This window comes from Salvelinus namaycush, chromosome 33 (genome assembly GCF_016432855.1).
Source record: "Salvelinus namaycush isolate Seneca chromosome 33, SaNama_1.0, whole genome shotgun sequence".
NCBI classification, from domain to species: domain Eukaryota; kingdom Metazoa; phylum Chordata; class Actinopteri; order Salmoniformes; family Salmonidae; genus Salvelinus; species Salvelinus namaycush.
The window spans coordinates 26,769,482-26,795,139 of record NC_052339.1 but is presented as its reverse complement, the minus strand read 5'-3'; the positions used below and the strand labels follow the sequence as shown (position 1 = coordinate 26,795,139).

At 44.8% G+C, this 25,658-nt stretch overlaps 1 protein-coding gene across 1 annotated transcript in view; it reads right to left on the bottom strand.

The window, feature by feature from the left end:
• LOC120027606 (laminin subunit alpha-1-like) overlaps positions 1 to 25,658 on the bottom strand; it is a 91,363-nt gene that overhangs the window by 13,064 nt on the left and 52,641 nt on the right. Inside the window, exons 14-38 of the mRNA XM_038972598.1 lie at positions 25,057 to 25,383; positions 24,337 to 24,447; positions 21,207 to 21,334; positions 20,726 to 20,812; positions 19,242 to 19,453; positions 17,888 to 17,994; positions 16,599 to 16,779; positions 16,113 to 16,249; positions 15,707 to 15,940; positions 15,408 to 15,551; positions 12,721 to 12,900; positions 10,708 to 10,893; positions 10,372 to 10,499; positions 10,092 to 10,212; positions 7,896 to 8,152; positions 7,343 to 7,432; positions 6,926 to 7,119; positions 4,681 to 4,823; positions 4,311 to 4,521; positions 4,007 to 4,163; positions 3,447 to 3,657; positions 3,007 to 3,123; positions 2,612 to 2,775; positions 2,171 to 2,309; positions 1,113 to 1,215 (exon numbers count right to left, since the gene is read on the bottom strand). Coding sequence (XP_038828526.1) covers positions 1,113 to 1,215; positions 2,171 to 2,309; positions 2,612 to 2,775; positions 3,007 to 3,123; positions 3,447 to 3,657; positions 4,007 to 4,163; positions 4,311 to 4,521; positions 4,681 to 4,823; positions 6,926 to 7,119; positions 7,343 to 7,432; positions 7,896 to 8,152; positions 10,092 to 10,212; positions 10,372 to 10,499; positions 10,708 to 10,893; positions 12,721 to 12,900; positions 15,408 to 15,551; positions 15,707 to 15,940; positions 16,113 to 16,249; positions 16,599 to 16,779; positions 17,888 to 17,994; positions 19,242 to 19,453; positions 20,726 to 20,812; positions 21,207 to 21,334; positions 24,337 to 24,447; positions 25,057 to 25,383 — 4,069 coding nt within the window. The remainder of the gene's footprint in view (positions 1 to 1,112; positions 1,216 to 2,170; positions 2,310 to 2,611; positions 2,776 to 3,006; positions 3,124 to 3,446; positions 3,658 to 4,006; positions 4,164 to 4,310; positions 4,522 to 4,680; positions 4,824 to 6,925; positions 7,120 to 7,342; positions 7,433 to 7,895; positions 8,153 to 10,091; positions 10,213 to 10,371; positions 10,500 to 10,707; positions 10,894 to 12,720; positions 12,901 to 15,407; positions 15,552 to 15,706; positions 15,941 to 16,112; positions 16,250 to 16,598; positions 16,780 to 17,887; positions 17,995 to 19,241; positions 19,454 to 20,725; positions 20,813 to 21,206; positions 21,335 to 24,336; positions 24,448 to 25,056; positions 25,384 to 25,658) is intronic.

The following is a 25,658-nucleotide window of genomic DNA, read 5'->3' as shown; positions in this document are numbered from 1 at the left end:
GTCAGGGAGGTGACTAAGATCCTGATGGCCACTCTGACAGAGCTCCAGAGTTCCTCTGTAGAGATGGGAGAACCTTCCAGAAGGACAACCATCTATGCAGCACTCCACCAATCAGGCCTTTATGGCAAAGTGGCCAGACGGAAGACACTCCTCAGTAAAAGGTACATGAGAGCCCGCTTGGAGTTTGACAAAAGGCACCTAAAGGACTCTCAGACTATGAGAAACAAGATTCTCTGGTCTGATGAAACCAAGATTCAACTCTTTAACCTGAATACCAAGCGTCACATCTGGAGGAAACCTGGCACCATCCCTACGGTGAAGCATGGTGGTGGTGGCATCATGTAGTGGTGATGTTTTTTCAGCGGCAGGGACTGGGAGACTAGTCAGGATTGAGGCAAAGATGAGCGGAGTAATGTATAGAGAGATCCTTATTGAAAACCTGCTCCAGAGCGCTCAGGACATCAGACTGGAGCGAAGGTTCACCTTCAAACAGGACAATGATGCACAACTTTCTAAAAACCTGTTTTTGCTTTGTTATTATGGGGTATTCTGTGTAGATGGATGAGGGGAAAAAACTATTGAACCCATTTTAGAATAAGGCTGAAACGTGACAAAATGTGGATAAAGTCAAGGGGTCTGAATACTTTCCGAATGCTGCACTTCAGTGTGTGTGTGTGTGTGTGTGTGTGTGTGTGTGTGTGTGTGTGTGTGTGGACGTGTTTAACTACACTTGTGTTGACCAGAAGTCCCCACAAGAATAGTAAACAAACCAAAATTTGACCAACTGGGGACATTTTGTTAGTCTTCACAAGGTCAAATGCTATTTCTAGGGGGTTTAGGGTTAATAATTAGTGTTAGGGTTAGAATTAGGTTAAGGTTAGGAGCTAGGGTTAGTTTTAGGGTTAGGAGCTAGGGTTAGGGTTAAGGTTTTCGGGTTAGGGTACAGGTTAGGGTTAAGGTTAGGTTTATAGTTAGGTTTTCGGGTAAGGGTACGGGCTAGGTTTAGGGGTAGAGAAAATAGGATTTTGAATGGCACTGAATGGGTTAGTTGGGTACAAGACGAATTGGTAGACTGTGTGTGTGGGTGTGTGTGTGCACGTGCTCCAACTCACCCCCAGTGCTGTTGTTCAGGGCCAGACTCTCAGCCAGTATCTTAGCACTACGCTGCACAGCCTCAGATCCCAGATCAGTAAGTGACACCTCTTGCTGGACCGTCTACAGTGTGTGTGTGTATACACACACACACACACACACACACACACACACACACACACACACACACACACACACACACACACACACACACACACACACACACACACACACACACACACACACACACACACACACACACACACACAGAGAGAGAGAGACAGTTATTTACGGCACTACTATAGTTTTCAGGTTTCTGACCCACAGCACAATGCATATCCAGTGTATTAAAAAAAAAATGGCCAAAGACTCCAGTCACCCAAGTTATAGACTGTTCTCTGTGCTACCGCACGGCAAGCGGTATTGGAGCGCCAAGTCTAGGACCAAAAGGCTCCTTAACAGCTTCTTCCCCCAAGCCATAAGACTGCTGAACAACTAATCAAATAGCCACCGGACTGTTTACATTGACCCCCCCCCATTTGTTTTTAACACTGCTGTTAATCGCTGTTTATTATCTATGCATAGTCACTTTACCCCTACCAATATGTACAAATTACCTTGATGAACCTGTACCCCCGCACATTGACATGGTACCGGTACCCCCTGTATATAGCCTCATTACTAACCTGTAACAACACACATTGACTCGGTATTGGTACCTCCTGTATATAGCCTCATTATTGTTATCTTATTGTGTTACTTTTTATAATTTTTTACTTTTGTTTATTTGGTCAATATTTTCTTTACTCTTTCTTGAACTGCATTGTTGGTTAAGGGCTTGTAAGTAAGCATTTCACGGTAAGGTCTACACATGTTGTATTCGGCACATCAAAGTTTGATTTGATTTGAATAGAGAGGTTCTCTAGCCTGGTCCCAGATCTGTTTGTGCTGTCTCTCCAACTCTTATGGTGTTCGGCCATAGGAGTTGGCAGGACAGCCCAAACAGATCTGGGACCAGTCTAGTTATTTCATGATCTGATATTAATAGTGAAGGGACATTAAATGAGTGGCGACTCACCATGTTGAGGGCCGTAGCAGCAGTCAGGATGGCTCGGTTAGCCATCTCCTCTGCAGGCTGGATGTTAACTCTGATGTTAGAGTTGGCATGCGCTGCACTGGTGGCTTTCAGAGTGGTATTCATCACCTCCGCTAGAGAACTACATACAGGAAGACAAAGTGAGGCTGATGTACTAAATAAAGATATTTAGTCCTATTTCAAGCACCTAATGTTTGTGATGACGAGGGATTTTGAAATACCCATAAAACCCATTTGAAAGGGTACACACACACACCAGCCCGCCGGGACACACACACACACCAGCCCACCCACCGGCACACACACACACCAGCCCACCCCGCCCGCCGGGACACACACACACACACCAGCCCGCCCGCCCGCCGGGACACACACACACACACACACACCAGCTCGCCTGCCTGCCGGGACACACACACACACCTCTGCAGAGCCTGGGCCTTCTTGCTAAGTTCTTGGGCGTGGTCCTCAGCCTTGTAGACCAGCTCCAGAGCCTCTTGCTTCCTCAGCTCCATCACCAGAGCATCCACATGCTTCCTCAACATGGGGTTCCACTGCTCCAGCTGTTCCTTGGCCCCCTCCAGTTGCTTTACAATAAACAGTTAGAATGGACTCAGATTCTGTTAGCTAAACTGCATGTACCCAAATTATTTATATATTTTTTACACTGGCCAGGTTTCCTAAAAAATGTGTACAATCGCTACTGACCTCTACTGACCTTGAAATATAAAGTTTAAATCAACAAATAAAGTTATTGACGCACAACACATGTATTTGACATGGATATGGTGGTAATATGGCATTATGGTTTGACTTACAGAGGTGATGTTGCCCATGTCCTCTGCTATATTGACAGCATCAGCCAGGATGTCCTGAGTCTCCTCCAGTTGGGTTTCTGCTGTCTGGTTCAGCCGGCTCACATTCTGCTTCAGACCCTACACACACGCAGAGACAACACCGTCTAAATACTTCAATTGGAAAACTGTATAGTCCCTATATAGCTAAGATGTTTGAAAATGAGTGAAATTCTAAATAAATTCACTTCACCAACCTACATTTGACATTTATATTTTATTTATTTTATTTCACCTTTATTTAACCAGGTAGGCAAGTTGAGAACAAGTTCTCATTTACAATTACAATTATATGCTTATATGTGACTAAAAATGACCAGATATGATTTGGCCTTCGGCACATGTCAACAGTAATGACAAACTGTACTACATGTAAAGTACTTGAGTAATGTGAGTGTCCTGACCTGGTACTGTGGCAGATTGGTGTTGATGCTGCCCAGCAGGTTGTGTATGTGGTTGTTGTTCTCCCTGGCAGTGTTCAGAAGGGCCTGGGTGCCCACTAGCTGCTGGTGGTGTTGGGTCAGACTACTGGAGATGTTGAGGGTCTGGAACTCTATCACTCCCTGGGGCTCCTGGAGGTCCTTCTGCACCCTCTGGAGGAGAGCCTCGGCAGCCCTGCAGTTCACATAACACACAGGAGGGTTAGAATACAGTACACTACAGTCACTTCAACTATAGTACACACATAACACAGGAGGGTTAGTCAGCAATACACATTCATGTACTATAGTCTAGTAACTACACTCTAATACATCTTGACTACACCAACAGAGCCCAGAGCAGTGTTACAGTACACTCAATCACTGTAGTATAACAAGGAACAGTGTTACTTAGACTCTACAGAGCTTTTCTACTTAAGTGGTATTAACAGTTGACTTCTGAGTGCAGATAGCTGGTGGTTGTATGGGACTGAATCCAGAGAGGGTAGCCTACATAAAATCGCCACCTTATACGGCTAACCAACCAGAGTTCTGTCGAGACGCTGGCGTTGGCCTGGGCTAAGTCGACCACTCTGATTGTTTCCAACATGGCCGCCACCTGCTTCATTAGCTGTCTGCTCTTAGCCTCGTTCATCTCCATGTTGTCTGTCCTGTTCAGACGGCCAGCTTGCTCCGCCAGGGCTGAGCCAATCACAGAGAGGGAAGGGCTTACAGGTTAACAGGTTTTGTAAACATAAATGAAAACAGTAGGCAGCATCAACAAGGATACTTTTTGACCCCATTAGCAATGGAACCATTTCCATACAGCATGATGTCCTGTGGCAGCACCTTGTATAGCAGTCTGAATGGTGTTGATGTACTCCAGAAGCTCGGCCCCCTGGGTAACGCTGTTCTCTGTGGACCGGGCCACTTCCTCTCCATCAGCAGACACACCCATAGCCTTCTGTAGCAGTCCGTCTATGTCCTGGGTGAGGTTTGACATGTCCTCCTCATCCCTGGTCAGGTGATAAGATGGGCTCCTATTCGAAGACATCAGAGTCTAGGAGAGAAATTACGACGTAAGTGTTTTACAACAGTCTTTCTCTCACTGAATGTGTACTGAGTACTTCTTAACTTAAGACAAGGCAGGAGACAGGGGATTCAAAAGATGATTTCAAAACCTGCTGGACAGAGAGGTATAATATGACTCCTCTTTTACCTTGACCTCTTGCGTGTCATTCTCCAAGTTGACCAGTGTGCTGTAGGGTGACAGGATGACCCCGGTCAGGTTGACAGACAGGAAGGAGCGCTCTACTGCATCCAGGTCATCCAGGAGCACCCTGGTACACTCATCATCACACACTGAGGGAGGGGGGAGAGCAAGGACATATTCTAAAGTTGCAGTTATTTGTGTGTGTGTGTGTGTTTGTGGGGGGGGGTCTGTGAGTGAGTGAGCACGTGATTGTGAGTGCATGTACGTGTGTGCAGACATGCCCTTATAAGCATCTAAGTACAGTGCATTCAAAAAGTATTCCGACCCCTTGACATTTTCCACATTTTGTTATGTTACAGCCTTATTCTAAAATGGATTAAACAGTTTTTCCCCCACTTCATCAATCTACACAGAATACCCCATAATGACAAAGCAAAAACACATTTTTAGATTTGTTTTCAAATGTATTCAAAATAAATATCACATTTACATAAGTATTCAGACCCTTTACTCAGTACTTTGTTGAAGCACCTTTGGCAGCGATTACAGCCTTGAGTCTTCTTGGGTATGATGCTACAAGCTTGGCACACCTGACATTGGGGAGTTCCTCCCATTCTTCTCTGCAGATTGTCTCAAACTCTGTCAGGTTGGATGGGGAGTGTTGCTGCACAGCTATTTTCAGGTCTCTCCAGAGATGTTTGATCGGGATCAAGTCCGGGCTCTGGCTAGGCCACTCATAGACATTCAGACACTTGTCCCGAAGCCACTCCTGCGCTGAATGGTCGCTGTCCTGATGGAACGTGAACATTCACCCCAGTCTGTGGTTTTCATCAAGGATCTCGCTGTACCTTGCTCCGTTCATCTTTCCCTCGATACTGACTAGTCTCCCAGTCCCTGCCGCTGAAAACCAACCCATTAGCATGATGCTGCCACCACCATGCTTCATTGTAGGGATGGTGCCAGGTTTCCTCCAGACGTAACGCTTGGCATTCAGGCCAAAGAGTTCAATCTTGGATTCATGAGACCAGATAATCTTGTTTCTCATGGTCTGAGAGTCCTTTAGGTGTCTTTTGGCAAACTCCAAGCAGGCTGTCATGTGCCTTTTACTGAGGAGTGGCTTCTGTCTGGCCACTCTACCAGAAAGGCCCGATTGGTGGAGTGCTGCATAGAAGGTTGTCCTTCTGGAAGGTTCTCCCATCTCCACAGAGGAACTCTGGAGCTCTGTCAGAGTGACCATCAGGTTTTTAGTCACCTTCCTGACCAAGGCCCTTCTTCCCCGATTGCTCAGTTTGGCCGAGTGGCCAGCTCTAGGAAGAGTCTTGGTGGTTCCAAACTTCTTCCATTTTAGAATGATGGAGGCCACTGTGTTCTTGGGGACCTTCAAGGCTGCAGAAATGTTTTGGTACACTTCCCCAGATCTGTGCCTCGTCACCATCCTGTCTTGGAGCTCTACGGACAGTTCCTTCGACCTCATGGCTTGCTTTTTGCTCTGACATGCACTCTCAAATGTGGGACCTTATATAGACAGGTGTGTGCCTTTCCAAATCATGTCCAGTCAATTGAATTTACCACAGGTGGACTCCAATCAAGTTGTAGATACATCTCAAGGATGATCAATGTGTTAGGTTCTATTATTAGAGTAGGAACTCAACTGACACTGTGAAAGCTTAAACCAAGTTTATTCTTCCCAGAGGGTCAATACAGCTGCATTAGACAAAGACATGGCTTCAGTCGTGGTGGTATACATACCCCACATTGGGTGGAGTCTCCTCCTCATTGCTAAACAGTGCATCATTTTTTCTGATCAGGGAGCTGAGTGATATGGGCCTTAAACGGTTCCTCCCCTTATCAGTACAGCCACATGTGACCGTGTTCCCTGCACTCAGCCCCTCCCAAGCTTCATTATGGCTCCCCTCGTGTCTCTTTATAATGATTAATAATAGTTCAAGCTCAGAGACCAAACCTATCAAATGGAAACAGGATGCACCTGAGCTCAATTTCGAGTCTTATAGGAAAGGGTCTGAATACGTATGTAAATAAGGTTGTTTCATTTTTTATACATTTCTAAAAACCTGTTTTTGCTTAGACATTATGGGGTATTGTGTGTAGATTGATGAGGAAATACATTTATTTAATTCATTTTAGAATATGGCTGTAAGGTAAGAAATGTGTAAAAAGGGAAGGGTCTCTATATACACTGTATGTCCATATAATGGTAAGCCCTGCACAAAACAAAGAGTAGGATACTCACAGACACACTGGTCCCCGTCCAGGACGTGTCTTGCCTCGCACTGGTCACACAGGTGTCCCCTGACCCCGGCTTTACATTCACACTGGCCCGTCAGAGAGTCACACGCTGGATGGAGAGAACCTGCAGTTCTACACCGACACTCTTCACACTTCTCACCTGAAGCTGACGGGTTCCCATAGTAACCCACTGCACACCTGAGACAGGGGGAGAGAGAGGCGGGGGAAGGGAGGGGGGGCAAAGAAACAGTGAGAGGGAGAAATAATGGAATAGAGAGATAGAGGAAGAGAGGGAGAGAGCGAGAGAAATAAATAAATAAACAGATAAAGAGAGAATCAAATGGTTGTCTTAGAGTTGTATTGATGGTATCTAATGAAACACTTGACATCCAACAGGCGACACTGTAATACTCTCTCTTACCTCTCACAGTAGCGCCCCTCATAGCCGGGCTTGCAGGCGTTACAGCGGAAGTCTCCCATCACTCCCTCTAGAGCACAGGTAGGACTGAAGCTGACACACAACAATACACCCACTATGTCAGACAGTGTTATACGGACTACAATATCTCCTCATTGCCCCCTGCTGGCTAAGACCTCTATTACCAGAGGACACACTCACTGCCCCCTGCTGGCTAAGATCTCTATTACCAGAGAACACACTCACTGCCCCCTGCTGGCTAAGATCTCTATTACCAGAGGGCACACTCACTGCCCCCTGCTGGCTAAGATCTCTATTACCAGAGGGCACACTCACTGAATCCTGCTTGAACTCCACTGTAGACCAAATTAGCTTCAGCATTCTAAGGAAAACCCATTTACTTATGAGATTTAATATGTGCTCTTTACAATAGTGTGTAATCAATATGTGTGTATCAATCTCTTTAAAATACACTATGTGTGGAATGAGACATTTAAACTCAAGAACACCTCACACATCAGAACAGGTGTGGCTGAGAGGAGAGTGAGACAGGTACCTGTTCTCTTTGAGGGGGCAGGCACACAGCGAGCAGTCACTGACGGAGCCTTTCACGTCGCCATAGTACCCTGAGGAACACACGCTACAGTGCTCCCCTGCTGTGTTGTGTTGGCAGCCCAGACATTCTCCCGTGTCCAGGTCACAGGCCTGGCTGTGGTTGTTACAACGGCAGGGCACACACGGCTGGATCAGGGGTCTCTTCCCCCGCATGTTCAGCTCAGTCACTGGTTGGCGGTAGTAGCCCGGGGCACACTCCTACACACAACACAAGTTAGCAACAATGGACAACACCACAATCCAGAACATACACTACATGGTCAAAAGTATGTGGACACCTGCTTGTCAAACATCTCATTCCAAAATCATGGGCATTGATAGGGAGTTGGTCCCCCCCTTTGCTACTATAACAGCCTACGCTCTTCTGGGAAATCTTTCCATTAGATGTTGGAACATTGCTGTGGGGACTTGTTTCCATTCAGCCACAAGAGCATTAGTGAGGTAGGCCTGGCTAGCAGTCGGCGTTTCAATTCATCCCAAAGGTGTTCGATGGGGTTGAGGTAAGGACCTCGCTTTGTGCATGGGGTATTGTCATGTTGAAACAGGAAAGGACCTTCCCCAAACTGTTGCCACAAAGTTGGAAAAACATAATAGTCTAGAATGTCATTGTATGCTGTAGTGTTATAATTTCCCTTCACTGGAACTAAGGGGCCTAGCCTGAACCATGAAAAACAGCCCCAGACCATTATACCTCCTCCACCAAACTTTACAGTTGGCACTATGCATTGGGGCAGGTAGAGTTCTCCTGGCATCTGCCAAACCCAGATTCGTCCGTCGGACTGCCAGATGGTGAAGCATGATTCATCACTCCAGAGAATGCGTTTCCACTGCTCCAGAGTTTAATGGCGGCAAGCTTTACACCACTCCAGCCGAGGCTTGGCATTGCGCATGGTAATCTTAGGCTTGTGTGTGGCTGCTTGGCCATGGAAACCCATTTCATTAAGCTCCCCCCAAAAAAGTTATTGTGCTGATGTTGCTTCCAGAGGCAATGTGGAACTCGTTAGTGAGTGTTGCAACCAAGGACAGCAGATTTCTGTGCGCTACGCGCTTCAGCACTCGGCGGTCCCGTTCTGTGAGCTTGTGTGACCGTTGTTGCTCCTAGACGTTTCCACTTCACAATAAAAGCACTTCCAGTTGACCGGGGCAGCTCTAGCGGGGCATAAATTTGACGAACTGAAAGTCACTGAGTTCTTCAGTAAGGCCATTCTACTGCCAACTCTACAGCCGAATCCACTCATTTGAAGGGGTGTCCACATGCTTTTGTATATATTTTATTTTATTTGTATTTCACCTTTATTTAACCAGGTAGGCCAGTTGAGAACAAGTTCTCATTTACAACTGCGACCTGGAAATAGTGTATTTGGAAATGACATGCTATCGCTAGAATGGAAGAAAGACTGGTGTTGAGGGAAGAAAGACTGGTGTTGAGGGAAGAAAGACTGGTGTTGAGGGAAGAAAGACTGGTGTTGAGGGAAGAAAGACTGGTGGTGAGGGAAGAAAGACTGGTGGTGAGGGAAGAAAGACTGGTGGTGAGGGAAGAAAGACTGGTGTTGAGGGAAGAAAGACTGGTGTTGAGGGAAGAAAGACTGGTGTTGAGGGAAGAAAGACTGGTGTTGAGGGAAGAAAGACTGGTGGTGAGGGAAGAAAGACTGGTGTTGAGGGAAGAAAGACTGGTGTTGAGGGAAGAAAGACTGGTGTTGAGGGAAGAAAGACTGGTGTTGAGGGAAGAAAGACTGGTGTTGAGGGAAGAAAGACTGGTGTTGAGGGAAGAAAGACTGGTGTTGAGGGAAGAAAGACTGGTGTTGAGGGAAGAAAGACTGGTGGTGAGGGAAGAAAGACTGGTGTTGAGGGAAGAAAGACTGGTGTTGAGGGAAGAAAGACTGGTGTTGAGGGAAGAAAGACTGGTGGTGAGGGAAGAAAGACTGGTGGTGAGGGAAGAAAGACTGGTGTTGAGGGAAGAAAGACTGGTGTTGAGGGAAGAAAGACTGGTGGTAAGGGAAGAAAGACTGGTGTTGAGGGAAGAAAGACTGGTGTTGACGGAAGAAATTGTGGATAAGAAGATAAGATGTCTGTCAAATCACAGATGATCGTGCAACCCCAAGAGAGATGTGGAAAAACTGTCTTAAAGCAGTCTGACCTGGCAGGACAGTCCAGCGTAGCCAGCTGGACACTCACAGGTCTCAATCAGACTTGCCAACTCCATATCCTCCAACCCTTGCTCCGCCTCTAGGGCCGTATCCATAGTGATATTGGATATTCTAACGAAAGACAAATACAATATTGATATGATAGTCATGTTATAGTGTTGACACAAAAATAGTATGTATGTGTGTGTGTGTGTGTGTGTGTGTGTGTGTGTGTGTGTGTGTGTGTGTGTGTGTGTGTGTGTGTGTGTGTGTGTGTGTGTGTGTTCTAACCTGCTCTGCTGCAGCCCTGTACCATACGAGGCCTTGATGGTGATGTACTCGATGTTGCTCAGGACTGCCATGAAGTCAGAGTGACTCACAGCTTTCTCTGACACAGAGTTGAAATACTTCCACTTGTGCTGCTCAAGAGAAATCAAAGCATTATATTAGTTACATTATAATATATAATTTTTAAATAATTATATGATATTATTAATGATATTATTAGTAGGATTTGTAGGCTTTAGTTCAGCCGGATAAAACATTATTTTAGCATGCAGGCCTTGTGGGTTCGAACCCCAGATAATCAGACTACTCCAGCTTTAGGCATTCTGGTCTCCTTTTTACCTCGGTCAGTGGGACGTCCTGACGGGTTGTTACCCCGTTGTCAGGGGCAGGCATGTCTATGTAGATGACCTGCTTCCCCAGATGACCCCCCCTCATCAGGACCTGAGGCTCGTAGTTGGCCAGGCCGGCCCCATCCATAGCATAGAACGCCACCACGTAGGACAGCTTCCCTCCGTACGACAACAACTAGAAAGAGAAGAGAAGAAAGGATGCGTATATTTTAGATATTATATGTACCAAATGGAAAGGGTTTGTACTTTTGTGACTATTCCATTGGTTCTATTGCACCAGGCAAGCTCAGTCAACTGCAGCTATTTGAAAGAAAACAAATACTATTGGAACCCAGGTCTGAAGTCTCATATACAGTGCTCTCTGCTAATATTGACACCCTTGGTAAATATGAGCAAAACAGGCTGTGAAAAAATATCTTTATTGTTTATCTTCTTGGTCTTTCATTCAAAATATTCACAAAAATCTAACCTTTAATTAAAGTAAAATAATTGAAAGAAAAAATAAATGATTAGCATAAAACAACTATTTTTCTCAAATATATGTGTGCCACAATTATTGGCACCCCTTCATTCAATACTTTGTGCAACCTCCCTTTGCCAAGATAACAGCTCTGAGTCTTCTCCTATAATGCATAATAAGGTTGGAGAACACATGGCAAGGGATCTGAGACCATTCCTCCAAACAGAATCTCTCCAGATCCTTCAGATTCCGAGGTCCACAAGCTTGTGGACTCTCCTCTTCAGCTCATCCCACAGGTTTTCTATGGGGTTTAGGTCAGGGGCCTGGGATGGCCATGGCAAAACCTTGATTCGGTGGTCAGTGAACAGTTTTTGTATTGATTTTGAGGTGTGCTTTGGATCATTGTCCTGCTGGAAGATACAACCACGGCCCAGTTTAAGCTTCCTAGCAGAGGCAGTCAGGTTTTGATTTAATGTCTGCTGGTACTTGATATAGTCCATGATACCATGTATCCTAACAAGTTGTCCAGGACCTTTGGAAGAAAAACAGCCCCACAACATCAAAGATCCACCACCATACTTCACAGTGGGGATGAGGTACTTTTCTGTATATCTATATTTTCTGTCTACACTAACCCACCTCTGGTGTTTGTTTCCAAAAAGCTCTATTTTGGTCTCATCTGACCATAGAACCTGGTCCCACTGAAAGTTCCAGTAACGTTGGGCAAACTGTATGCGCTTGAGTTTGCTGTTTGATGACAGCAAAGGCTTTTTTATGGCAACCCTCCCAAACAACTTGTGGTTACGTAGGTGACGTCTGATCGTAGTTTGGAGACTTTCTGACCCCAAAACCCAACTAACGTCTGCAATTCTCCAGCTGTGATCCTTGGATATGTTTTGTCCATTCGAACCATCCTCCTGACTGTGCGTGGGGTCAATATAGACACACTTTCTCTTCCAGGCCCATTGTTAACATCTCCAGTTGCTTTAAACTTCATTATTGCCCTGATAGTGGAAATGGGCATTTTCAACCATTGAGCTATTTTCTTCTAGCCATTTCCTGATTTGTGCAGCTCAATAACCTTTTGTCTCACATCATTACTGTATTCTCGGGTCTTTCCCATAGTGATGGATGATTATGGGAACTTGGTCTGTGTGTCACCTCATATTTATACCCCAGTGAAACAGGAAGTCATGGCTTACCACTTAAGTGTTCCTAATCACTAAGGTGAACTTAAAATCGTAAAATATGAATGGGAATATACTTCAGTTAGATTTTACTCATAAACATTTCTAGGTGTGCCAATAATTGTGGCACACATGTTTCGGAGAAAAATATTTATTTCACATTTATTTTTTCCAATCATTTTACTTAAATTAAACGTTTGATATTTGTGAATATTTTGAATGAAAGAGCAACAGGATAAACAGCAAAGACATTTTCTTCACAGCCCATTTTGCTTATATTTACCAAGGGTGCCAATATTAGTGGAGGGCACTGTAGTCACTTCATGAGGTAACAGTGATGTGAGGTGTAGTGCACCTTGTTTCCCTGGTAGTGTTTAGGCAGCCTCCAGTAGTAGGGTCCAGCCAGGCTGGGGGTCTCTATGTCCCTAGTGTCTAGCAGCATGTCTGGGTTCTGGTAGTAGACCCCCACTACACTGCCCTGGAGGTCACTCTGACTGACCACACGCAGCAGCTCTGGGTCAGAACCCAGTGTGATCTGTATGCAGATAAATACACACAAACACATGAGTATGTGCATAGACAAACACACACATGCAGATGCAGACCCACACACACACACTCACAGATGCAGACCCCCCCCCCCCCCACACACACACACACACAGATGCAAACATACATATTTGCTTCACCTACTGTCCTCCATCAGGAGATGAGGTCTACAGCACAGGAGGTTGATGGAATGGTATCAAATACATCAAACATGGTTTCTATGTGTTCAATGCCATTCCATTCGCTCCGTTCCATCCATTGTTATGAGCCAACCTCTCCTCAGCAGCCTCCACTGATTTACAGCCAGCTCAGCTGTGCCATCTCTTATCACTAATTATGACCAGGAAATAGATAGCCCGGCTAGCTACATCTGTGGTCTTTCAGATTCCTCTGTCTAAGGGGGGGGGGGGGGTGCTACACAGGGCACGTGTGTCCTTGAGCCGGCGGGCACCGTACGTGGCATCACTAAGCGGTCGCCACCACAACAGATGGGCATCCTATTGGGTATCTTTCTAGGCATTTCATTTCCTCTCTATTGTGTCCAATTAAAATGAAGCTAATTAGGAGCATTGAGCGAGTAATGAGGATACAGATATTGTTCTTCATCCAGACAGATGAGATAGTATACAGCTGGTGTCACGATCGTCAAAGGGACTGAGAGAGGACCAAGGCGCAGCACGTGGAAAGTACATCTTCTATTTATTTAAAGAAGGAAAAAAACAAAACAAACCAACAAAACAGACGACCGTGAAGCTATACAAACATAAGTGCTGACACAAAACACTTCGACATAGACAATTCCCCACAAACAGCTAAAGCCTATGGTTGCCTTAAATATGGCTCCCAATCAGAGACAACAATAACCAGCTGTCTCTAATTGAGACCCAATTCAGGCAACCATAGACTTTCCTAGATACCTACACTCAACCATAGACACAGCTAGACTTCTATACTAAACATAAACCCAACTACTCTAATAAACCCCCTAAACCTTACAACCACCCTAGACACTACAAAAAACACATACATTCCCCATGTCACACCCTGACCTAACTAAAATAATTAAGAAAACAAAGAATACTAAGGCCAGGGCGTGACAGCTGGAGAAGTATCATTTTGATTTATTTAACTAGGCAAGTCAGTTAAGAACAAATTCTCATTTACAATAACGGTCTAGGAACAGTGGGTTAACTGCCTTGTTCAGGGGCAGAACGACAGTCACGCCCTGACCTTTATTATTTTGGTTAGGTCAGGGTGTGACAAGGGGTGGTTTGTTTAGTTTTGTCTTGTCTAGGGGTGTTTGTATGTCTATGGGTTTTTGACTAGTCTAGGTAGTTATATGTCTATGGTTGCCTAGATTGGTTCTCAATTAGAGGCAGCTGTTTATTGTTGTCTCTGATTGGGAACCATATTTAGGCAGCCATATTCTTTGAGTATTTCGTGGGTGATTGTCTATGTGTTAGTTGCCTGTGTCTGCACTTTTCATATATAGCTTCCCGTTTGTTTAAGTGTTCTTCGTTTCATTAAATGAGAAGATGTATTCATCTCACGCTGTCCCTTGGTCTCATCCATACAACGAACGTGACAACGACAGATTGTTACCTTGTCAGCTCGGGGATTTGATCTAGCAACCTTTCGGTTACTGGCACCAACGCTCTAACCACTAGGCTACCTGCCTCCCATGGGCCAAATCATTGTCTGGTTACACCTGACCAAATAGCTTTGAACTCAGAAATAGATGATATCTTCCTGGTAATAACGCATTTTCAGGAAGAACTCCAGGCTCTAAGCACGATCCATTGTTAGATTTGATATGCAGGTTGTTTCTTGGCTAACGAGGTTATAAACAAGACAGAGAAAATGATTCTGAGATAAACCAGACAAATAGAAGCCAAGTTATTATACAGTATTGTTGTATAAAGAACATAAGAGTATCACTAAACAAAGGTATTGCAATCCCAGACAGCAACTAGAAAGAATAAAACTTATTTTGTTTCAAAGAATGTGCCATCATTTCATATAGACGTGGCGGAATGAAGCCCGCTCAACACCTTCAGACAATGGCAGACAGTTTCTCAATCCTGTTAGCATAGCCACAAGAGGAAGCAGATGGGCGGGACTAAAACAGGAAACCAGGGTAATATTCAGTAGCAGGCACACGTTTTAAAACGTTTTGCAATGGAAAATAAAAATCCAGAGGGTGCAACGTTATAAAACATTCAGGTAGAAAATGCATTGTGCCAAACAGACATATTCATCTGTCAGGGCAAATAGTGTAGAGTGATCGTTCCGCACTAAATTCTAAATTCAATGACATGGTTACCTTTTTGTTGATTTCACGTTGAATTCACATTAGTTGAAAACTAGACGTTGAACTGACATTTGTGCCCAGTGGGTCTATTCAGCACATTTCTATCGTCAGAGTTCCGAATGTTTCAACTCACTGAACAGACCCCAGGATGATGAGGGTTTGGATAAGTGGATTGTACTCACCGGCACCCGGACCATCCCACCCAGCTCCTCACAGTCTGAGGAGACCCCGAAACAGAAGCAGGGGTTGCAGCCAGCCGGGTTAGAAACAGATAGGCCCAAGGTTCCCTTCTTACACTCATCACAGCCACCTCCGCCCACATTGTCCTGGCAACCAGAGACCAATGAATTCAAATAGACAACATACTTAGTACGGACACAATAAAACACAACACTATCATAGGCCATAAGGGATATGATATTCCATCATATGAACGATTACTGTTTGTTCACTCAACTAATGTCACCAACAGTTGAAGTACCTTGCACACACAGTTCCCTGGGGCCTCACAGCTGCACACGCCCACTTCCTCATCACAGAACTCCTCTCTGGTGCCGTTGATGTTGCAGTTGCACACCGTGCATTCTGGGTAGCCCCTGTAGCCCATGGCACAGCGGTCACAGTTCTGCCCAGCGAAATCAGAGCGGCACTGGCACTGCCCGTTGGTGATGCCACACTGGGTGGCATAGCTGCCCATCTCACTGCAGTTACATGACTAGGAACAAAGGGGCAAAGATGAGCTTTAATAAGCACCCTTTATGTTATATGAATTTGCTTGTTACAGTTATAACTTATGAAGCATCTATGTAGGCATTAAAAAGGTATATGTAGGGCTATGTAGGCCTTATAAAGGCTTCTACATTTCCAGTTGGAGAGGTAGGTTTTACCTTACAGCCTGTCACAGTGTCGTGACCCCAGTGACCTTCCTCACACAGATCACACTTCTCTCCTCTGGTGTGGGGAGGACAGATACACTCGCCTGTCGTCATGTTACAGTTGCCATGGGTGTGGGCACACTCACACTCTGATGGGGGAGTAGAGAGAGAGAGAGAGAGATGGAGAGAGATGGAGAGAGAGAGATGGAGAGGGAGAACGAAAGAGAGAGAGAGATGGCGAAAGAGAGAGATGGAGATGAAGAGAGAGAGAGAAAGAGAGATGGAGATGAAGAGAGAGAGAAAGAGAGAGATGAAGAGACAGAGAAAGAGAGAGATGGAGATGGAGAGAGAGAGAAAGAGAGATATGAAGATGGAGAGAAAGAGAGAGAGAGAGAGAGAGAGGGTGGGTGGGTGGAGAGAGCATTATGGTCAGTTCAGATCAGAATGAAACTCAGATGTAAATGTCTGGTAAAGTTTGGGTAATGTTTGTGCCCTTACGTGTACAGCCGCTGCCCTGGTAGTTAAAGTAACTGTGATGACAGCGGTCACACTTGTCCCCCGCCACCCCTGGGATGCATTGGCACCTCCCATCTTCCTCACAGGCCATGGACACAGATCCTGACTGGATACAGTCACATTCTCTGCACCCCTGTCCGTTGAGAAGACCGTGGAAGCCCACCTGGAAAACACAAACGAAAACACCAATTCTTAGCAAATTTCATCAACTAAGCAGCATAATTCTGAGAACCCTCTTGATCTTTCATTCAAACTTTATTAAGCTGTAACACATCAATACAAGTATATCCAGACATAAAATGTGCACATTACTCTGAGTCTGTTTCCTTGATAGAGAGCATGTAGCAGGAGGCCAAGCGACGTTAGACGCAACACTTCTACGTGTCCAATGACATCGTCACTATCAATCAGGGGGTCTCACTGTCACCAAACATGAACAGGCAGGAAGTACTTCCTATCTCCTGTTATATTACTCATCTGTCTCCATCAGTCCTCTCTGTCAAAACGGTCAACTCAGTCCAAGTTGGACCCAATGGAGAAGCAGGAACCAGACAGCAAGGCCTTGGGTCAGAATTTACCACAGCCAGAGCATCTGATTCTGGGATTAGCGAGAAACTGCTAACCCTCTTCCATCCCCATCTATCAATATCTATATCCTCAATTGGAATGCAAAATTAATTAAACTTATTGAGAGAGAAAAGTCCAAGATTGCTCTACTGTTTTCTCTAGATAAGGATCTCTAGGTGTTTTAAATCCATGTGTTTTGGTTACATTTGAACAGCCCCTGCCCAGCCAAAGAGCTCCCCTTCCCCCACCTCGAGCAAATAAGCCCCGCTACTGCCCTAAAAACAATCTACAAAATATGTCTCTGTCCCCCCCCCCCCTCTCTCTAACAGGGAGGCGATAGATAAGCTGACCCTGTTAATGAATATATCCAAAACATTGGACTGCCTTCCGACCAGCTGGGCTCTATTGGAAGGCGGGTGTGGGAAGAAGGACACGGAAAGGAGATAAGCGGGAGACCTTGGACACCCACTGATAACTAAGCGTTCCAATGGACTGGGCTGGGTAAGGGTTAGTAACTTAGTATCTGCTTCCAAATTCCAAATACTCATTCCATGTAGAGGTGTGGGAGTGGAGAGTTGGGAGGAATTACAGGGAAAATAGACTAGGAGGGTAGAAGGGACTGTCCATGTGACTCGACCATATAGCCAGAAAAACTCTTGGCCCTTTGGTACGTCAGCACAGAGAATGCTATACAATCTACATACCTGACACTGGTCACACTTCTCTCCCACCACGTTGGGTTTGCAGGTACACTGTCCAGTGAGCAGGTCACACACTCCCGAGTACGACCCTTTTTCATGGCAACCACAAGCTACACGCAGTGGAGAAATAGGTAGCAAAACATAGTTGTAACATACATGTTAATAACACCAGGACTCATGCTCTTTGTGTTGAAAATAATACCGGTGAGGTGAGAGTTCACACAGTTCTCAAAGATCCATCGTGATGATAGAATACTGTTTGTTTTTCATGTAGTATAAACAATATGCAGACTTTTTAGCAAGTTTAGTGAAATGAGGCTGAACGGGTGAAGGTATGTAAGACTTACAGTATTGCGATGTTCCTCTAGATGTCCCTCTATCCATTATAAAGAGCTATTCTACAGTTGTCTTTCATGAGAATGAAACACACACATCTGAAGTAAAATTGCACATCCATCATAATATTTTGAACCATGTTTGATGGCCAAATAAGTTCCATTCTAGGTGATGACTGAATCCATCCACATATCTCCCTGTAAATACAACATTCCTATTGTCATAACATAAATGTATTGTCAATGTTGTGGAATGCAGACATTGTCACAAAACCAGGTCTGGGAAGGAGAAGCCTGCAGTATTACCATACCCAAAGGCTAAGGGGATTATACAGCTTCATGTGATGGTTCTAAGACTTCATAAGCTGCTCATAAGCTGCCCTGAGAGGCCAGGTCCCATGCCATATCATATTCAGACAGGGATTTAACCTGACCTTTGACATCACAATGCCTGGGGTAACATGTCTGGGTCTGTATTCACAATGCGTCTCAGAAAGGGAGTGCTGATTTAGGATCAGTCTTACCTTTTAGATCATAATGAATAAGATTACATGGATAAGGTGGGACCTGATCCCAGATCAGCACTGCTACCCTGAGATGAATATGGTTCCTGACCCATAACAGACCTTATTGTTAGGATTAGGTCTAAAATGTGATGTTGGGGCCGGGGTGGAAGCAGATGTAGGTCAAAGTTGAGATTTCATCTGTGCTTGGTTGGCCACGTCCTTCACTCAGCATTCCTCTGACTTGCTAACTGCTACTCAGAAACGTGCAAAAGTGTCTATTTTCTGTCTATTCTCACTGTGTCATTCTGTGATGTAGTTCAGTACATATCATAGACTACAGTTAGATAGATGCTGGTGTCTCTGTTAACTAGTATGTTCAGTACATGGTGGATGTTGCTTATTGTGTAAATATAACTTTGTGGGGATCTGTGGAAGAATCCACTAAAAGGGCAATAATCATCCTCCTCCTCATCTTCCTCCTCACCATCATCACCACCACCACCATGGCTCTCTTACCCTGGCAGTTCTTGGCGGTGATGGCGTCACCGTAGTAGCTGTCCTCACACCTCTCACACTGGTCTCCGCTGGTGTGGCTGTGACACTTCAGACACATACCGCTGCTGGTGTCACAGTGACCCGGCTCCCAGGGGTCCACGTTACCGTTACACTCACACACCACGCACTCCTGGTCTGCCACCGTCGGGTCGCCATGGTAACCATTAGCACACCTAGAGATGTCAAAGTTAGAAGATGAACAAATAATACAAAAAAACTATTAGTTAAATGGTTGAGACTAGTATTAATGTATTGTACTTGAGTTTCACGTATAATTTCCCCAACTGTTATTAAGTACAGTACCAGTCAAAAGTTTGGACACATCTACTTACTTATTTTTACTATTTTCTACAATTGCAAAATAATAGTGAAGACATCAAAACTATGAAACAACACATGGAATCATGTTGTAAACAAAAAAGTGTTAAATAAATCAACATTTATTTTATATTTGAGATTCTTCAAAGTAGCCACCCTTTGCCTTGATGACAGCTTTGCACACTCTTGGCATTCTCTCAACCAGCTTCACTTGGAATGCTTTTCCAACAGTCTTGAAGGAGTTCCCACATATGCTGAGCACATTTTGGCTGCTTTTCCTTCACTCTGCGGTCCAACTCATCCCAAACCATCTCAAATGGTTTTTAATGCCTTTAAGGGGGTGGAAGGGCTCCATGGCTGGGTAGTGAGCACCCCACACCTAGGCCAAATCAATAGGGGGTGCACATGGTCATATTACCATTGGGTTGAGGTCGGGTGATTCTTGGACAAAGCAAGTCTCTTCTTCTTATTGGTGTCCTTTAGTAGTGGTTTCTTTGCAGCAATTCGACCATGAAGGCCTGATTCACACAATCTCCTCTGAACAGTTGATGTTGAGATGTGTCTGTTACTTGAACTCTGTGAAGCATTTATTTGAGCACTGAGTGGCCCAGCCAGAGCACTGACTTAAACCCGATCTAACATCTCTGGAGAGACCTGAAAATAGCTGTGCAGCGACGTTCCCCTTCCAACCTGACAGAGATTGAGAGGATCTGCAGAGAAGAATGGGAGAAACTCCCCAAATACAGGTGTGCCAAGCTTGTAGCGTCATACCCAAGAAGACTCAAGGCTGTAATCGCTGCCAAAGGGGCTGAGTACTGAGTAAAGGGTCTGAATACATATGTAAATGTGATATTTCCTTTTTTTTATTTTTTTTTATACATTTGTAAAAATGTATAAAAACCTGTTTTTGCTTCGTTGTTATGGGATATTGTGTGGGTTTGATGAAGGGGGAAAAAACTATTTAAACAAATGTAAAATAAGGCTGTAATGTAACAAAATATGGAAAAAGTCAAGGGGTCTGAATACTTTCCGAATGCACTGTATAACTGTTTATATAGTACAGGTTAAAGAAGTGAAGACAAGGTCAAACTGAGAATGTACGGTTTAATAACCTTTAGTCAACATACCTCTCACACTTAGTCCCAGTGTAGCCCTGCTGACACTGGTCACATGTCACCTGCCCAGGGCCCTCTAGGAGACAGGTGGGGCTGAAACTGAAGAAGAGAACAGGAGCGTCAGCAGGGAGGACCGTAATGATGACATCACATTATCTGGTAAGAGTTTTCTATTTATAGGGCTTTTCTAAAACTTTAAGCATTTCATATTGTATGAGTGGAGATCCCACCCCTTCCACCCCCTAACATTGAGAAACACCAGCACTAATTTTATGCTTGGTATCAGTTCACACAACAGCTAACCTAACTGTCATTAAAAAAAGCAATACAGTAAATGGTACAGTTGAAACATTCTGTTGTTGACATGAAACCTACAACAACCAATATCAGCCAGACTCTCCACCACCCAGTGTTCACACATATGTGACCCATCTATCACCATGGAGAGGGATTCTACAATCTGAATGAATGGCATGTTGGCACAGTCACTCACTTGTTCGTTGCCACTGTCAGCGGGCAAGCGCATCTCTGGCAGTCCTCCGGGGTGCCCTCAGAGGGGTTGCCATAGTAACCGTGGAGGCATTGGTCACAGTGGGGCCCAGTGGTATTGTGAGTACAGTCCTGGGGAAAGATTTAAGGCAACAGTGCCCGATAAAACTTATTTCTGGTCTGACACACATGCCCTTACGCTGCCATAGACACACCATAGCAACCAACTTTCTTGAGATGTCTCAACATCCACTGTTAATGGGATAGTTAACATGGCAGTGGACGTTTTAGAGATGTCTCAACATCCACTGTTAATGGGATAGTTAACATGGCAGTGGACGTTTTAGAGATGTCTCAACATCCACTGTTAATGGGATAGTTAACATGGTAGTGGACGTTTTAGAGATGTTTCAACATCCACTGTTAATGGGATAGTTAACATGGCAGTGGACGTTTTAGAGATGTCTCAACATCCACTGTTAATGGGATAGTTAACATGGTAGTGGACGTTTTAGAGATGTCTCAACATCCACTGTTAATGGGATAGTTAACATGGCAGTGGACGTTTTAGAGATGTCTCAACATCCACTGTTAATGGGATAGTTAACATGGCAGTGGACGTTTTAGAGATGTCTCAACATCCACTGTTAATGGGATAGTTAACATGGTAGTGGACGTTTTAGAGATGTCTCAACATCCACTGTTAATGGGATAGTTAACATGGTAGTGGACGTTTTAGAGATGTCTCAACATCCACTGTTAATGGGATAGTTAACATGGCAGTGGATGTTTCAGATTATTTCCCACTTTTTTAAAAACTGTTTGGATAAACACCCTAGTAAGTCAAAAATAAAGCTCATAAAAAGTGAACTATCCCTTTAAGTGCACCCAACCGTTAAACCTAACCGCTAAACCTGACCGCTAAACCTAACCAGTAATTCTAACCGCTAAACCAAACCGCTAAACCTAACCGCTAAACCTAACCGTTAAACCTAACTGCTAAACCTAACCGCTAAACCTGACCGCTAAACCAAACCGCTAAACCTAACCGCTAAACCTGACCGCTAAACCTAACCGTTAAACCTAACCGAAAAACCAAACCGCTTAACCAAACCACTAAACCTGACTGCTAAACCAAACCGCTAAACCTAACCGCTAAACATGACCGCTAAACCTGACCGCTAAACCAGACTGCTAAACCTAACCGCTAAACCAAACCGCTAAACCTGACTGCTAAACCTAACCGCTAAACCTAACCGCTAAACCAAACCGCTAAACCTGACCGCTAAACCAAACCGCTAAACCTAACCGCTAAACCAAACCGCTAAACCTAACCGCTAAACCTAACCGCTAAACCTAACCGCTAAACCTGACTGCTAAACTAACCGCTAAACCAGACCGCTAAACCAAACCGCTAAACCTGACCGCTAAACCAAACCGCTAAACCTAACCGCTAAACCTAACCGCTAAACCTAACCGCTAAACCTAACCGCTAAACTAACCGCTAAACTAACCGCTAAACCAGACCGCTAAACCTAACCGCTAAACCTGACCGCTAAACCAAACCGCTAAACCAAACCGCTAAACCTAACCGCTAAACCTAACCGCTAAACCTGACTGCTAAACCTAACCGCTAAACCAGACCGCTAAACCAGACCGCTAAACCAAACCGCTAAACCTGACCGCTAAACCAAACCGCTAAACCTAACCGCTAAACCAAACCGCTAAACCTACCCGCTAAACCAGACCGCTAAACCTAACCGCTAAACCTGACCGCTAAACCAAACCGCTAAACCAAACCGCTAAACCTAACCGCTAAACCTAACCGCTAAACCTGACTGCTAAACCTAACCGCTAAACCAGACCGCTAAACCAGACCGCTAAACCAAACCGCTAAACCTGACCGCTAAACCAAACCGCTAAACCTAACCGCTAAACCAAACCGCTAAACCTAACCGCTAAACCTAACCGCTAAACCTGACTGCTAAACTAACCGCTAAACCAGACCGCTAAACCAAACCGCTAAACCTGACCGCTAAACCAAACCGCTAAACCTAACCGCTAAACCAAACCGCTAAACCAAACCGCTAAACCTAACCACTAAACCTAACCGCTAAACCTGACTGCTAAACTAACCGCTAAACCAAACCGCTAAACCTGACCGCTAAACCAAACCGCTAAACCTAACCGCTAAACCTAACCGCTAAACCTGACTGCTAAACCTAACCGCTAAACCAGACCGCTAAACCAGACCGCTAAACCAAACCGCTAAACCAAACCGCTAAACCTAACCGCTAAACCAGACCGCTAAACCTAACCGCTAAATATGACCGCTAAACCTGACTGCTAAACCTGACCGCTAAACCAGACCGCTAAACCTGACCGCTAAACCTAACCGCTAAATCTAACCGCTAAACCTAAACGCTAAACCAAACCGCATCAATGTGAAGCATTTTCACTATTGCAATTGAATGTAGTAGCTTTAGCATGTCTTTTGATTGTCATAGTATATTGACAGAACGGATGCCTGGCAGTATCCATTGGATAATCACTGCCATTTAAATGCCTAACACAGCATTAACTTGTCATCCAATAAAGCAAGGAATTCAATTGAAACACAGTCCAAAGTGGCACTCTATTCTCTATAATTTAGTGCACTACATAGGGGATAGGATATGGCTCTAGCCAAAAGTAGTGCACTATATAGTAGTGCACTACCTGACTTGCCTAGTTAAATAAAGGTAAAAAACTAAATTAAATGTAAAAAATAATTTAGGAATAGGATGCCATTTCAGATGCAGCATAGAAGAGTGATTCATCATATGACTGTCAACAAACACAGCTCAAGCCAGGAAGCTTCCTACTAGGGGTTTGCTCATTGGTGTGCTGTAGCCTCTAACTGCGAAGTGAAGCTCTGACTGGTTCAGAGGTTATCTAGTGCAGATGTTAGGATCAGATAAACAGCTAGATGAGACCACGTCCTTATTTTACACAGATAGTGGTGGAAGAAGTTGAGATCACGCTTTGAGTCAATAAACAAGCCATAGCTGTACATGTATGGGATATCTATGTGTCATATCTATGTCTATGCCCCCCGCTGTCTAAACATGACACGCTGCAGATAGAGGACTCACCAGACACACTCCGTTGATGTCACATTCCGTAGCATGGTTGTTACACTCACACTGGAGACAGTTGCCTCCGAACAGGATCCCCCCGACGCGATAGAACCCAGATGAACAGGACTACAAACACAGAGAGAACAACAATAACATCATTTAGCGGTCGCTTTTACCCAAAGTCACATACAGTAAGCACAGGTACTCAGATTGTGTGGCCATTATGACATGATATAATCCAGACAGAGGAGGCTGGTGGGTGGAACTATAGGAGGACGGGCTCACTGTATTGGCTGGAATGGAATAATTGGAACAGAGTCAAACCTGGTTTCCATATGTTTGATGTGTTTGATACCGTTTCATTCATTCCATTCCAGCCATTAACAATGAGCCCGTCCTCCTATAGCTCCTCCCACCAGCCTCCTCTGAATCCATACACACAGTACTACAAACACAAAGACAACTATAACATAATCATTTAGCCGTTGTGTTGACCTGAAGTGACACATAGTAAACACGTATTCAAAAATATGTGGGTTATGTGGGAATTGAACCCACAACCTTGTTGCTAACACCATGCTCTTCTTCTACCTCTAACTAACCAAGCCAACTGAAAAGCACAATGAGCTTTGCTTTTACAATGGACGCAGCTCAAATCATTAACAAACTAGACTAGACACCCTACAGTAGTAAACAGTATCAATCTGGCCACCGTCACATGACCTGGGTTTTTACCTCACAGGATGTGCCAGAGTAGCCCAAGGGACACTCACACTGCTCCACGTCCCGGGCCTGGACTGTGTTAGTAGAATTGATGTCTACCATGTCCAGAGATACAGTGCTCAACCTGAGTTCCCCCTCTGCGCTGGCATTGAGGTGACCTCTGATCCTCAGCCCGGCCACGTCGGCCAGTGCAGTCATCAGCTCGTCCCTGTCCACCCTCTGACCTGTGTGCAGGTCTACGAAGCCCTGTGGCAAGAGCTCCACAGAAACATGCTGCTCACGCAGGGGCGTCAGCAAGAGCTGCCTGGGGGGCATCTGACGCAGGGTCCTTCCGTTCCCCTGGTGGCACATCCAAACAAGGTAGTTAGCAACACATTTTGATTTACAATGACGACCTGATGTAGGTTCAGGGGTTGGTGTACTCAACCCTTAAGAATAGTTTTACATTTAGGCCGGGGTGATTCTGCAATCATCTATATGACTCCTTCAGGTCTGCAATCACTGAAGGGCTAGGGGCTAGAGGTTTCTTTAAATCACCCACTGGGAAAAAACTGGTTGAATCAACGTTGTTTCCACGTCATTTCAACAACAACAAAACATGTATGTGATGACAC